We start from the raw sequence: 14,976 nt of genomic DNA, 5'->3' as shown, positions 1-14,976 counted from the left end.
CTTGGAGGAGATTATGTTGAGAAATAAAAAAAAAAAATTCTTAAAAACGTTGTTTTTCTTGGTCAGGCCGGAAACTTATCAATCCACCCTCGTATACAAAAACGAGACAAAAGTAATAATTAAGGGGAAAAATTCTGCAAAATCCTCTTTTTTGACTATTCTTAATTTTGTATTTATTAGCATTTTTAATTTTAATTATATGGATATTTAATGTTTTTAATTTTTGAAGAATATGAAAGTTTCGTTTGTTTTTATTAATTAAGAGCAAGTTTTGCATTTTTTAAAGAAATTTTGCTTAAAATTACAAACAACGAACTAGAATTGGTAACAACATTTTTAGTAAAACTTCAATTTTAATAAAACTAAATTTCTCCTATCTTGGAAACTCATCATTTTTTAATTTAAGAACATATTTAAATTGGAGTCATGAAAAAATGTAAGCAGATTCAAATATCAAAAATAATTTCAAACCTAGATTAGATTAAAAAACATTTTTAGTTGTAAAAAGGAATTCTATATTTCATCAGAATTCTTTGAAAAAAATTAAATTAATTAATGTATAATTAATTTTAAAATTCAAATACCTTTGAGTGCTGACTAGTTTTCGAATTTGACTTCTGATTGTTTTTAATTTTGAAATTATTAGTACATAGGTATTGCATCAATGCTGTTTTGAAATTCAGATATCTCTTAGTTTATGGAGTTGTAAAAAATGGCAGGTTATTTAGACATATATTTAATCGTTTAATTAATTCAAATTATCAGCTATATTAAAACAGAATATTTTTAATCTGATAAAAATCAATGCTCACTTTTCACTAAAGGGAACAATTTGTAGGAGTGTCAATTAAAAAAAATTGAATAACTGCAGTAATAAAATAATTTTTAGTCAGTATATTAGTAGAATGTAGTCTTAGTAGACTAAAGTAAATAGTTGAGAAATATTAAAAATAGAATAAAGGTAAGATATATAAAAAATTATCAATAAAATAGAGATAAATTTTGCCTTATCCATCGCACTAGATATACACATACACCATGCAGATATATAAAAATTAACTTTAGAAAACTAAAGGCTTATCTCCTTAGGATTAAAAAAAATAAAGAAATTTATTTTTAGTTTTGCAAGCTCGTAATACTGTTTGTTGTTTCACTAGAAATATAATAAAGGAACATAAAAGTGTACAATTGCAACCTTTTATTCGCATTCGCACCTGGAGTTAAAAAATATATATGTATCGTAATTCAAATATAATTCTAAAATAGTTCATCTTGCATTAAAGGAGGCTAAAAGATATAGTAATAAAAAATGCTCGGTGCACCCCGGGTCGGTTAACGACTCTAAATTTTGGAAAAGTATCCCAGAATGAACTTCGTACTTGCTTCCATTAAAACTGAAGAAGTATCCTACAGAAACTCGTAGAATAGTATATAAAATGGAATAAGGGATAAAAAATCGTAATCCTTAAACTTTAAGAACTTGAATAATCTTACAATTTTCTCTACTGCGAAAAACTAATCCACAAATAGTACTTTTAATTAGTATTTTAATACTGCTTTCTTTTTATGAAAATATAATTGTTTTTTTTTTTAAATACTTACAATTTAATATTTCATCTTATTAATGAGTTCATGTTGGAATTAAAAATCATTTTGGGGGGCTCTAGAGCAAATGAGAATAACTTATCGTTATTTAAATAAGCTTTTGAAAATATTCCGAGTAAAGAAAAGTCCTATTGAGATCCCATTGGAATCCCGGATAATGTTCCGCTAAAGTACTACGTATGAGGAAGATCAGTACTTAAGTACCATCTTTTCCTAAAATTTGTAAAATGTCCAAGCAGTGATAAAAGAACTAAAAAAGTTCCAATCTTTTTTTATTTTTACAAGTGCTGATGGGCCTTATGCTTCAAAAAAGTAATGCAGAAATAGGACTAAAATCCCAACAATTAAAACAAAAATTAGTTGGAGCTTTTTAGCTGCTTTTGTCTTTCAAAAATTCTGCTGGAAATGTAAAATATATATATAATAAGTGAGACGTTTTCAATACGTCAGTAATACTTTTTTGAGACATCAATCCCCTCTACATTTGTAAAAATTTCGAAAAAGTAAAATAAACTGGGACTTTCCTACTACTTCTATCCAAAAAATTATCAAGGGCTTGCAAAAATCAAAGAAAAAGAAATTGTCCTAAAAAATTCCTACTAAAAAATCGAAATTATATTGAGCGGGACATTTTCTGTAGGCAAAAAATTATTTCGGACCTGCAAAAATTAAAAAAAAAAGTAAATGGGACTTTTCCGTTAATTCTGTCTTTAAAAAGTATTGCTCAAAATTAAAATTAAGATTAAGTCGGATCTTTATAATACTTTGGCACTGAGTCAATGGTCATTTCATTGCATTTTTTTGGTTTTGAAATATATTCTTTTCCAAAATAAAAGATTAGATACGTATTTTATTTTATTTTTTTGACCAAGAAAACTTTTTTGTCAACTTACGGATATTTGAAGATTTGCGTGAATTTTGAAAAATATAACGACAATTTTCTTTGAAATGGTATATCTTAGGATCATACTAATATAATACAATTTTCTTTTTCATTTTTCAAAAAAACTTGCAAGTTAATTTTCTCAAAAAACTAACCTTTAATTTTTTAAATAATTTTTTTAATTTCATTGGACTTTAAAGGAGATATCCAAGGAGCTTTTCCTCGGTAAGCTAGTCCTTTTTACAAAGAAATGTATTTTAAAAAATATTTACCTTTTCGGAATATCAGTTATTTCCGATATTAAAGACGATGAAACCATCAATTTAAGTTAGAAACTTGATGTAAAAACAGATGAATGTACTACTGCAGAAAATTAAAAGCATCCCAAGTACGAATTGCCGGAGCTGAATACACGGCCCAGTGTTGGTCCAACTTTGGCAGCCAAAGTTCGGCTAAAGTTATTGGGCCAATATCGGCATTTTAATCGGCCCAGTGTTGAGCCAGTGCTAGCAGCCTATATTGGCTATTTATATTTGCCGATCCTCCACCGATGCTTGACCCGGTATCGGCACTTTATTGCGCCAAGTCTCACTTTTAGTACGGAGAACCATGTTTCACGAGGATCAGCCAAAGTCTGGTCCCGTGACGGTACATTACTGGGCCAAGTGTCACTTTTACGACGGCAAACCACGTTTTATTTAAATCGGCCCAATGTTGATTCAGTGCTGTCAGCCTATATTGGCTATTTATATTTGCCGATCTTCCAACGATGCTTGGCCCAAAATCGGTACTTATTTTCGCCAAGTCTAATTTTTAACACCTAATAAACAAATCTTACACGAAAGATAAAAAAAAATTATTGAAAAATTGTTCAAGTTCACGATGAAATTTTTTGAGTTGTCATCACAAATTTTTAATGTTTATAAAAAATTACATTTCCTGTTATTGCAAAAAGTTGTAAAGTAGGCTACAACGAAAAAAAAACTAAATATTACGTGAAGAAAAATCGTAATATATTTAAATTATTTACTTTAAAATTATTATAATGATATTCCTATTAACAGTTCGTGTATTTTACATTTACACAACGGCGCATGACAATAAATAATTAGAAAAAGAGAGCTTAAAATCTGGTTCTTTAACTTTTCTGAACTGCAGCTTATGAGGATGGCTTTTTCACAGAGTTTCAACTTGTCGGTTTAGCGCAGTGGTTAGCACTCCCGACTGCTAGGCGATAGATTTAGGTATACAGATGTTAGGTTCGATACCCCGTAGCGTTAGGAATTTTATTTATAATATAATGTACAAAATGTAATATATGCATCCAATCTAAACAGGACCATTAATATTTATATTCAAAGTACTCGCAATCAATTAATATTTATTTTTTAAATACCTTTTTTGTCATATCCTTAGACCTTAGACTATAGCAGTATTGGTAGCCAGTGTTGAGCCGACAATGGCAGCCAATGCTTGGCTGTCAAGTGAAGGCCATAGTTATCAACCCGGTAATGGCGCGAAGATGGCAGCTAGGTTTGGTCCAATACTCGTACCTAGTATTGGGCCGACAATGGCAGCCAAACCTTGGCTGCCAAGTGCAGGCCATAGTTATCATTCCGTCATTGGCGCGATAATGGCAGCCGAACTTCGGCAATATTTTTGCCGACTATGAGCCAATGTTCGGCCGTATGTGACTTCGCACTTGGGATTTTATCCAATTTTTCACTTAAACGCTGGAAGCTATGATATTTTCAATTCTTTGTCACCAGAATAATTATTTTAAACTAATTGAAAATATAAACTTGTTGATGTTTTAAAAACGAATCTATATCGATAAAAAAAAATTTATAATTTCTTTTTAGAAAAAGAAATCGCTTAGGGAGGAAGTAACACATAGGATACCTCCTTCATTCAGTACAATATATTTAATAAAAAAAATGTTTTAAAATCAAAAGTGGGTTTTTTAAGAAAACTGACTCTAAGGTTTTGAAGCAAAATGTTCACTAATTTTTCCACAATTCAATTATATCTCCAAATATCCCTAAGTTCGCAAAAAAATTTGCTGGCCAAAAACAACAAATTTGTATATCTTATTTTACCTTAAAAACATAATACAAGGCTAAAATAATTCCGTAAAATGACCAACTGAGCATCGACTCAGTGCCCGATTTCATATTAAATGTTAAAATAAACTTTTTTTAGTAATTTTGTCCTAAAAATTATTTATGACTTGTAAAAATTAAAAAAAATTAACTGAAAGTTTTCTGTTACATTTTTCCTTAAAAAGTACAGTTCCTTAAAAAATTAACTGGGTCTTTTCTCTTACATTTTTCCTTAAAAAGTACAGCATAAAATATAAAAAATATTATACAAGTGGGGCGTTTCCGATACCTTGATCCTACATAAGCCCCATCAGCTCTAATGAAAATGTCTAAACGAAGATAAAATTAAACATTTCTAGTTTCTAGTATTTTTGTCCAAAAAATTATTTAAAGCTTAATGAAATAAAAAAATAAATAAGTGCGTCGTTTCTGCTACTTTTATCCCAAAAAATTCCTGATGAAGCGGGACATATTTTTTAATCTTTTGGTAATGTATTTCTGTTTTAGCAGTACTTGTTTGGGTCAGAGCTATAATTAAATCCTGCAAAAATAAAAAAAAAAGTTAAGTGGGACTTTTCTAATACTATTGTCCCAAAAATGATTTAGAATTTGAAAAAAGTACAAAAGTGGAACTTTTCTGTTACTTTTGCCGTGCAAAAGCATTGCCAAAAAATTAAAATTAAGTGGAACGTTTTTGATACTTTGGTCCTACAAAAGTCCTGTCAGAGTTGTCAAAAATCAAATGGAATATTTGTGTTACCGGTAATTTTGTTAAAAAAATATCCTGGTCAAATGGAACATATTTTTACCTCTTTTGGTACTTTATTCCTAATCTAGTAGAACTTTTTTTACGAGTTACGTTCCATAGAAACATGCAAAAATTTCGAAAAAAAATTAACCTTTCTAGTAATTTCTTCCGTAATTGGACTTATACATTTTTTTAAAGAAAAGTTGGTTCTTAATGGTTTCCCTCATGCCTATTACCTCACCAATACTTAAATTCAAAAGTAAATTCAAAAGTAGATAATTTACTTTATTAGGAAATAATTTATGAAAAATTAGTCCTGTCTGCATTGACCTGAAAAGATTGAAAATATTACTAAAACAGTTTTTGGTTGGGTATTTAGAAAAATAAAACACTACGTAAAGCAGTTTTGAGTGCCTCTAGTTGTCAAACTGACAGATCTGCGTGTAACTTTCATGCGACATTGAGCGTAAATAAGTGGATGAAAACCACCGAGACTGAAACGACATCTGGATAACTTTATGAGCTTAAGTAACACATAATTAAATTAATTCCATAATTAATTTGTTTTTCACTTTATCTTAGGCTTGATGGTTTTCAGACTTTTATTTCTCTTTTGGGAATTACACTGTTACCTGACTGCACATCTGGTTCAGCGAAACAAATAAGAAAAAAATCGCAGTCACTAACTCACACTCTTAATTCCATGATCGATTAATCGAAGGTCTCCTTCAAAATTTGCATTCTTTATGTTAATTATAAGAGATAAAGTCTGAGTTGAGAAAATAGTAATTTAATTAATTCAGATAATCAATTAATATTCTTTAAACTTCTCTTTTGAAAATGTGAAAATTCTTGAGAACCTTCAAAGAGAATTTTTTATTAAATTATACAATGCACGAATAATTTTCCAGTGCCTTATTTTTCGAGGAGAGACTTCGATGATATTCCTGAACAAAAATCTTACTTCACTTCCTCGACTTTTTCTTCTTAAAAAGCAAAAGCTTTTTCGAAAACATTTTAATCTTGAATATAATCGACATATTTTGACGAATCATTGTAAGATTTTACATAATTTAAGCTATGTTTTCGTCACAATAATGATGGATAAAACTGTCGTAATTATTTTTTAAGAGGATTATTTCCGACGATTCGTCGAAAGCTAGAAACTTTTTTTGTCGAGAAAGAGGAAGTAGTTTCAAAAGAACAATGGATGTGATGACACTCAGGGTCGTTCTTACCATAAAATTCAGAATAAAATCAGAATAAAATTTTCTTCAATCATATAATATTATCGCACTTAAATTAAAATGTTACCATTTTGTAATTATTCGCTATCTTTGGTTTGAAAAAAATTAGCATTTAAATGTTTAATTAAACAAATCAATATTAAAGATTCCGAGTAAGATTTACATTAAAAATTCTTGATTTGCAAACATTTTAAACTGGGAGTTGTTAAATTTGAATTTTTCAATGTACAAAGTTAAAAAATCTTGAAAAATTGTTTCGAAATAACAATCAAACTATCTAACTCGTAGTGGTTAAATTGCCGCTTGTAAGCGTTTGAATTTACAGGAAATTATTTGTAATCCAATTCAATCGAGTCCACATTGTGACTGGCATCAAAGAAAGGGGTCGCCACTAATCCATTTATATCCACCGAGAGGTTTAGAGGGTAACTTTAGATTAACATATATCAAGAAAAGCCCTCTGATTATTATTGTCTAGGGTAGTTGCAGTTTATCTTCTTAATAGTGTCGCGATCGGGCTTGTAGTAAAAAAAATGTTTTCGGAATGGGGTTTCCCCGCCTCTATCACGCTCTGTAGCGCACAAGAATTTTGAAGGCCTTTCTTAATATCGCTGCACTGACATTAATGCCTCGTTCAGGAGTAGAAGTACAAATTCGCATAACCTTCGCGCGGCATTATTGAGAAAGTCGGATCCAAACTTTGAGCGAGTGTGAGAAAGTGCAATAGTGGGGGTAGGGCACGAGCTTGGATTAGGATTATTGGCAATATTGAGAGCGGCATTATTGAGAAGCTGGACTGTATAACATTATCAACAATTAAATGTCCACTATATTTTCTGATCAAACTAAAATATTGATTTTAACATTTTACGAAACAAAATTTTTCGTTCGATTAGAAAATCTATTTTTATTGTATGGAATACCTCAATTATGTGAAAATGTAATTCTTTATCAAACTAAAACTAGAAAACAGTAAAATGTACAAAAAATTGTAAAAGAAGAAAAGCATTTCCTTCTTCAAAACCTTTTAAAAAATATGACATGAATATTTATATTCATTGAGCTTTACTTGACATTTTAAGCTAAAGTATGTTTTTCTAACCTTTTATAACCTTCATATGGAGAAAAAAGTATGTTAGAATATTTGTATACTGGGTTATTTTACTTTAAATACTCTGAATTTCGCATTTTTTTACTGAAAATTCGAATCAAGTGACCCAAATATCCGTCCATATCCTAATCTCCTCAGAAAAGTCCCAATAATGTACATGTTTAGAATTTTAGGTTCGCCATTTTTGGGTTAGTCATTTTTAACTTAGCAATAAAAAAAAACATTTTAAATAGTATTTTTTCGAGAAAGTCCGGGGATTTTAATTTTTTTAAATTTTGGGTCCGCGATGATCAATTTAGCATTATTTTACTGTAAATTTGAATTTAGCAACCTAAAAATCTCTCGTAGTCAGAACATTCTCAAGGCAGTACGAGTATTATACGTCTTTTTAATTTTGGATCCACCATTTAGGGCCATCCATTTTGAATTTTGAATTTTCAACTTCAAATCCAGATTCAGCGGTAAGACCCTTATTCATAATCTTGTCAAGAAAGTCCGAGTATTGTACATATTTTGGATTTTAGTTCCGCAATTTTTATTCAATCATTTTGAAATGTGAAATTTTTATTTTAGATTCGAATTCAGCGACCTCAAAAACACTCCTAGCGAGCTTCTGCCAAAGAAACTCCAAGTATTTAAAATTTTTTTAATTTCGGGGATGTTATTTTGAATACAGCGTTTCCGACTGCCAATTCGAATGCAGCAACCTAAAAATATCCCTTAGTCAGAACCATCTCAAGAAAGTATGTGTATTGTACATTTTTCTAATTCCGGGTCCACCATTTTGGTTCAAGCATTTCTAATTTAGCATTTTTTCATTTTAGTGCGCCAGTTTGTATTTAGCCAATTGGAATTCAAATTCAGATGCAGAGACCAAAAAAAGTCCCCTAGTCCGCATCTTATCAACAAATTCTGAATATTGTACATTTTTTCAATTTGCGGGTTACAAATTGCTATAAAGGAGCGTAGAATGACGGGAAAGTGCTGTCAAACTTCAAACGTGTTACTCTAAAAAAAATTAATTTTAGGCATTTGAGTTATTATTTGGGATTAGAAATCTTTAGCTCATTCAAGTCTAGAGTTTTGGTATAAAATAGGAGAACAATTAATGTTTTATCAAAATTATTTAAAAACAGATTATATTTTTCAATTGCTCATATAATTTTTTAAATAAATTATCAGTTTGGATTTTTTTCAACTAACAGGCTCATTTTTTACGAAATCAACTAATAATGTTTTTCCGATATCTCTTTAAAGAATTGCCTAATACATTTTTTTCTTTAAAAAATCGTGATAAAACATGATTTTTTCTTACATTTTATAATTAAACTCTGGATTTAAGTATGCTAATAATTGCCAGTACTGTACTCAGGGGGTTTCTAGGGTTGCTGAATCCGAATTTTGAATTCAAATATGTCAAATTCAAAAAGGGTGACCCAAAATGTGGGACCTAAAATTCAAAAAATGTGCAATACTCGTATGTATCCCACTTTGAGTCGGCCACATATGTACATCGAAATTAAAAATTATAAACCCGTTGGATTTACTTTATTTTCCATAAGAAAATAGAATAAATCCTTCATGTTTTTTCGATCTGGTAAGAAACGACCTTAAGCTTTGCGCAAATTTGAAAAAAAATGGAAGAGAAAATAGAGAATTTTATCAATCTTACCGGCGTCTTTGCCACCCTTAACGCAGATGCCAAAGCCATGGTGAGATTCTGGCGGTTCTCTTGTCATTGTTACTGTTCTCACAGTGAGTTCCTGCAAACTTAGGGCTTGCGGCCCTGGGGGTGTTTGAGGACTTAGAGCGTTCGGTTGCTGTTGCTGTGAAGAAGAGGAGGAACTCCTGAGAGCAGAAACACTAGCAGGACTGGAAGCTGGAGTTCTTCTATCACCTTTCCGCCTATCGGAAGAGAGTCCAGTGCCGAAGAGTCTAGGACAAAAATGTTCATAAATGCTTTAGCAATAGAAAAATTTTCAGCTAACATTATTTTTTTTACACTGAAAAAAGTATTTGCTCTTTGAGACGCCTACATACTTTCTAAAAATACTAGTTTAGAACATTAGTTGAATTTAAAAAAAAGGTTAAATCACCAAAGTAAAGGTAATAATTGATATTTCAGGTAAGATAATATTTTCTTTTTGAAGAAAAAATAGTTGAAATGAAACAGAAAAGATGAATGCTAGAAAAAAGTAGAATTTTCTACTCAGGAAATTAATTTCTAACAAAATCATCGAAATCCTCAACCAAAAATGGTAAAATTTCTACCGAAAGAGATCAGTTTTTAAATCAAAAAGATTAATTTGCAACAAGAGTTGGTCTTTAAACAAAGAAGATAATCTTCTAACAAAGAACAAATTTTCAACAAAAATTGTCAAATTTCTCTACAAAACAGTTGAATTTTCTATCAAATTGTTAAATTTTTAAACTAAAAAGACAATTTTTCTGCAAAATAGTTGAGTTTTTCACAAAATAATTGAATTTTCAACCAAAAAGATGAATTTTCAACAAAGAATATTAATTTTCTACTCGGAAAGACGAAAGAAGGACTCACGCGCTGAATCGAGTCAGACTTTTTTGACTCATTGTTCAGCTAAGTCAAATTTATAGCCGGTTAAATTTGGATCATGCACCTCACTGGATTTTTCAAAGCTAACCAATGAATTGATTTTTAAAAAATCAAAAAAAGAATACCTATAATACGTTAATTGTACCTATAAAAAATATACTTCTTTTAATAAGTTCTTTATCATACTCCATTGTTATAAAAGAAAAGGGTGTATGTTTTTAATATCGAAACGTACCCTTCTTACCCTATGTTTGTTTATAGAATGTTTAGGAATGTTCCTTTTCGATATTCACGAGTGGCTACTCACTAAGAAATCTTAGATTGATTCGTAAAATTCTAAAAGAATTTTTGGAAGAACTTTTGGAAATCTCTGAGCAATCTAGCATTCGTGAGAAATCTTGGAAACCTTTGGTCAAGTGTGGGCAGAAATAAGAGTGAACAACCGACTGAATTCGAAAGCCGCCGAATTTATCCGAGTCTATAGAATTCCACATGAAATCTGATCGCGAGCAGAGTCGGAAATATCGGAACTCCCGGAAATCTCAATAAAATCATGGAAGTCCCAATAAGAATTCAGTACAGATTGCCGCATTCATAGTTTTAATATTTCCATATTTCATAGCGAGTAGCCCCTCGGATATTAAGAAATAGTAAATTTGACAATACCTAATGACTTGTTCCGGCGAAATGGGTCCTGTTGAAGTAGTGTGCCCTCTGTGCCGATAAGGGGTGGTGTGGGAGGAGTGATGTTGGGGGGCACTGGGAGGCCTTTCGACAATTGTGTAGCTGGTTCCAGGGGGACTGTAGTATCCACGATTTTGGGTGCTCTGATGCCTATTTTGCGGTTCCAGGTCCTCAGCCTCATAGCAAGCACCAGTTCCGCTTCTCATGAATTGAGAACCATTGCGCAAGAAGTGAGACCCGGTGCTACCACCCCACTGCAACTCCTGCAGCTCCGACCCGTAATCCTCCGTGCTGCTCGCCATGTTTGATGCTCTTCTTCTTTTTCTTTAGGTCACACCTACGAGAAAATGTGCTACTTTAATAAAAAGACGATGTCGGGAAGGCTTAACAAATTTTATTGCTAACTGATCCTCTGCGGCCATGAGGTCAGGAGTCCAGTTACGTAAAAAGTATTAACGCTCTGACTCGACGAGAACGAGAGCGAGGCTAGCATCTCATGTTATCCACTATTCAGAATATTACTTGATATTATCTAATATTTTACATCAACCCACTTTTTTTGAGTCGCGCAATTTTTAACGTGAAATTTAGAATGAATATTAATACGAATTTGTTGTATTTTATAGTATCTTTTATATGAATTGACAGAAAAAAGCAATTCCCGACTAGAGATGAGTCGGGGTGTTAAGTCATTTCGAGCGACGATAGCACTCGGATGGGTGACCATCTGAGATGTGCGACTAGGTTGTGTGCTCGATGTGTTTTAACTAATGTCGATTGGGAGGTTTGAGGCCAAGGATACACAGAAAAAAATTAAGTTTTATTTTGAACAATGAAACGTCGTCAAAATGTTCTGAAATAAAATTGAACCATAATGGGTTCATATTATATCATACATATGTATATATAATATCATATTGAGCTATACGAATATTAAAAGCAATTCGATTGTGTTTCTGATTTTACATTGATTAAGAGAGTGAACATACTTGAAATTTAAAATGAGCTTATAAGAAAATGACCTGGAACGTAATTGAATCCCTGGGCTATTCTGTATGGTTGTATATATTCGATGGTATGACACATCGAATGTCTAACTTGAATCTCGACAGTTGGAAAACCGGATGAACTCGGGTGAAGGTTTTCTGCAGTTTTCCTCTTCCATGATCAAACGTTCAAGCAAATGCGAGTGCTTCTAATAAAGTCTCATGCTAAAGAACTTAAATGATACTTTAGCAGTAAAGAGGATCCGTGCCTAAATTTCAACAATATTAATAATAATTGATGAAAACTAATATATTAATTTTAGATTTTAGATATTTTAGATATTAAATTTAATTTTTGCTTCATTCGTAAAGACAAATTTACAGTTATGCAAGAAAATAACATGAGCAACGGTTTTCAAGGAAATTACAGGATTTCTAGAGATTTTTTGGGATTTAAATATACTGCACGGTATTTTAGAGAATTAAACAAATTTCAACTGATTTTAAATGCGTTAGAGAATTTTTGCAAAAAATTAAAATGTTAGATTGGAACAGAAAATTAGACAAAAATATTATCCTGACTTGAAACAGGGGAATTTAAATCAATTCTAAGTTAGAAGATGGCATTTTCGATTTTCAACCAATTCTGAGCTAGAACTGGAAATTTTTAGCAAAAAAATTCTGGACTGTAGGATGGAATTTTTCCAAAAAATACTAATTTTGAATTCAAAGGGGGTATTTTCGAAAAGAATTGAAAGCCTGGATTGAAACACAAATTTTTCGAAAGAATTATAGTTCTGTATCGGAACGGAGACTTTTCGATAAGAATTTAATATCTGGATTTGAACAGGGCATTTTTGAAAATAATTATCATTCTGACTTGATACAAAGACTGCTCAAGTTTAAACAAATTCTGAGTTGGATATGGAATTCACCCATTAGACTTATAATTCTCGGTTGTAACCGGGCATTTTCGTCAAGAATGATAATTATGACTTTGGATTTCAGATTAGTATTTTTTATTGTTACTATGTTTTTAACGGAATAACGCAGCATAATGTTAACAAGAACTAGACAACTCGTATGAAGTTAGGTAAAAATGATGAATGCTGTTAAAGATATATCCTTTTTAGTAGAAAATTTAACTATTCTGTGAAAAAAGTCATGAAATGATTAATTATATTTTTCAAGGAATCTGTATTATTATCAGAGCTAGTTACTACCGTTTAGTGTAGATTTCATTACACAATCTGTGAAAACTGAAATCGAAACTATCGTTCAATTCAACTCTTCAAATAACAGAAAATACTTAACGTCAATTCTGTCTAGATGGAAAATGAATTTTTAATTCAGTTTCTTTGAAAAAAAAATCTTCTCAAATCGTTCCACTAGGAATTGATCTATTTTCAGACAAATTTAATTTTAAATTTGAAGAATTAATTTTCCATCTAGTAAGAAATGACATTAAGAATTTTCTGTTATTTGAAAAGGTAAATAGATCGATAGTTTTAATTTCAATTCAACATCTAATACATCAAACTAATTTTACTTTTCTAATTACCTTAATGCAAAAATTCTCGAAAAATTGTTGACTCTGTCAAGCACGGATTTTACAGCTAGTTCTGTAAACCACGAAGGTATGTTCACATTTCTACAAACAATCTGATTATTTGCCGCCACCTTTCGTCTAACCAACGAATCAGAAATCAGTAAACATACAATTATATATATATATATATATTTGGTTCGGTTTTGATTCCTCTAGAATCAAACCGAAGGGCCTATGACAAAGCCACCGAACGCGTCCTCGGGTTGCGGATAGAGGGTCCCTGTACCAAGGGTTTCTGCTGAATATGGTTACAAAAATAAATAGGCAGTCGCAGACAATTGTCCAGGGGAGGCCCGAAGGAATTAACCCCCAAGCGGAGGTGTGAAAACCGTGCCGAAAGCTGAATGGCACCTAGGTGAGGTGTCTAAAACGGTGACTCTGGGATACCGGGCAATCTCTCAGAGTACGCAGCCTTATCCTTGCATGCGGGGCTCTACAAGGATGGACGAACCCCTTTCCCTATCTTCTCGTGGGAACAACAATGACAACACCAAACATAGTTGTAGTATGTGCGGTCCAAAACAACAGAACGTGCAGAGCTCCCGACAATGGGTCGGTCAACAATGCCGACCAATCTAGAGCTGGGGGGGGGGGGGCAATGAAAATGGATTCGATGCGATGGATCGGCGGGATCTCGCGACCTTTGGGTGGACGGAGCGACTGAATCATGACTTGCTACAGTGCTACGATCCGAGTGTAGCCACTGAACGAGGTTACATGGCACGTGTGCATGCTCTGTGGTGCGAGAAACACCCGGAGCTATCGCACTTTTCGCAGCAACGTCTGCGAAACCATGCTGAACTACTCCATAAAAGGAGCTATGTAAGCGGAACGCCTACTCTACCACAGCTAGAACAAGCCGGCAACAGAGAAAGAGAGGCGACACTAAGACCAACGGCGGGCAGGCATCCAATAGATGAAGGGCGATGCTTTACGACCCGGAGAAACATCAACACCAAGGTTTCTCTCAAGCCTAAAGATCTGGCTGAAATGGATGACGAGCTTCGTGGACATTTTTCCAGTGAATCCGACCTTTGGGCTATCAATTATTGTATGTATAATGCAGCGAGAGCTTTGGCTGATGCGAACCGTAAAACAAAACCAACGGCTGATCATAAGACCAAAAGACCAATGCATCAACTTGCCAAAAAGATAGGCTGGGCAAGACAGTACGCGTCCCGCATTCAATGTGTGATTGACTATATCACATCTGGCAGGAATTTTACCGCCAAGGTTCGAAAGTTCGCGCGCGACCTCCGGAACCCGTTATCACACACTTAACCAGTCAAAGCTGCTGGCCATCAGGCAGCATATTGTTGAGAGAATACGGATACTATCTGACGCTAAGAGAAGTCTAGAGCGGAGGGAGAGTTGGGTCAGAGAAAATCAATAGTTTCTCTCTGACCCATCTCGACTCTTCCAAGACCCT

The 14,976-nt window shown here is 32.6% G+C and overlaps 1 protein-coding gene across 1 annotated transcript in view; it reads right to left on the bottom strand.

Moving 5' to 3' along the window:
* LOC117167279 (whirlin-like) overlaps positions 1-11,254 on the bottom strand; it is a 208,381-nt gene extending 197,127 nt beyond the window's left edge. Inside the window, exons 1-3 of the mRNA XM_033352095.1 lie at positions 10,935-11,254; positions 9,369-9,631; positions 5,971-5,982 (exon numbers count right to left, since the gene is read on the bottom strand). Of these exons, the coding sequence (XP_033207986.1) occupies positions 5,971-5,982; positions 9,369-9,631; positions 10,935-11,254 (595 nt within the window). The remainder of the gene's footprint in view (positions 1-5,970; positions 5,983-9,368; positions 9,632-10,934) is intronic.
* Between the last annotated feature and the right edge of the window lie 3,722 nt (positions 11,255-14,976).

This window comes from Belonocnema kinseyi, chromosome 2 (genome assembly GCF_010883055.1).
Source record: "Belonocnema kinseyi isolate 2016_QV_RU_SX_M_011 chromosome 2, B_treatae_v1, whole genome shotgun sequence".
NCBI classification, from domain to species: Eukaryota; Metazoa; Arthropoda; class Insecta; order Hymenoptera; family Cynipidae; genus Belonocnema; species Belonocnema kinseyi.
This window is presented reverse-complemented; position numbering and strand designations above follow the sequence as displayed.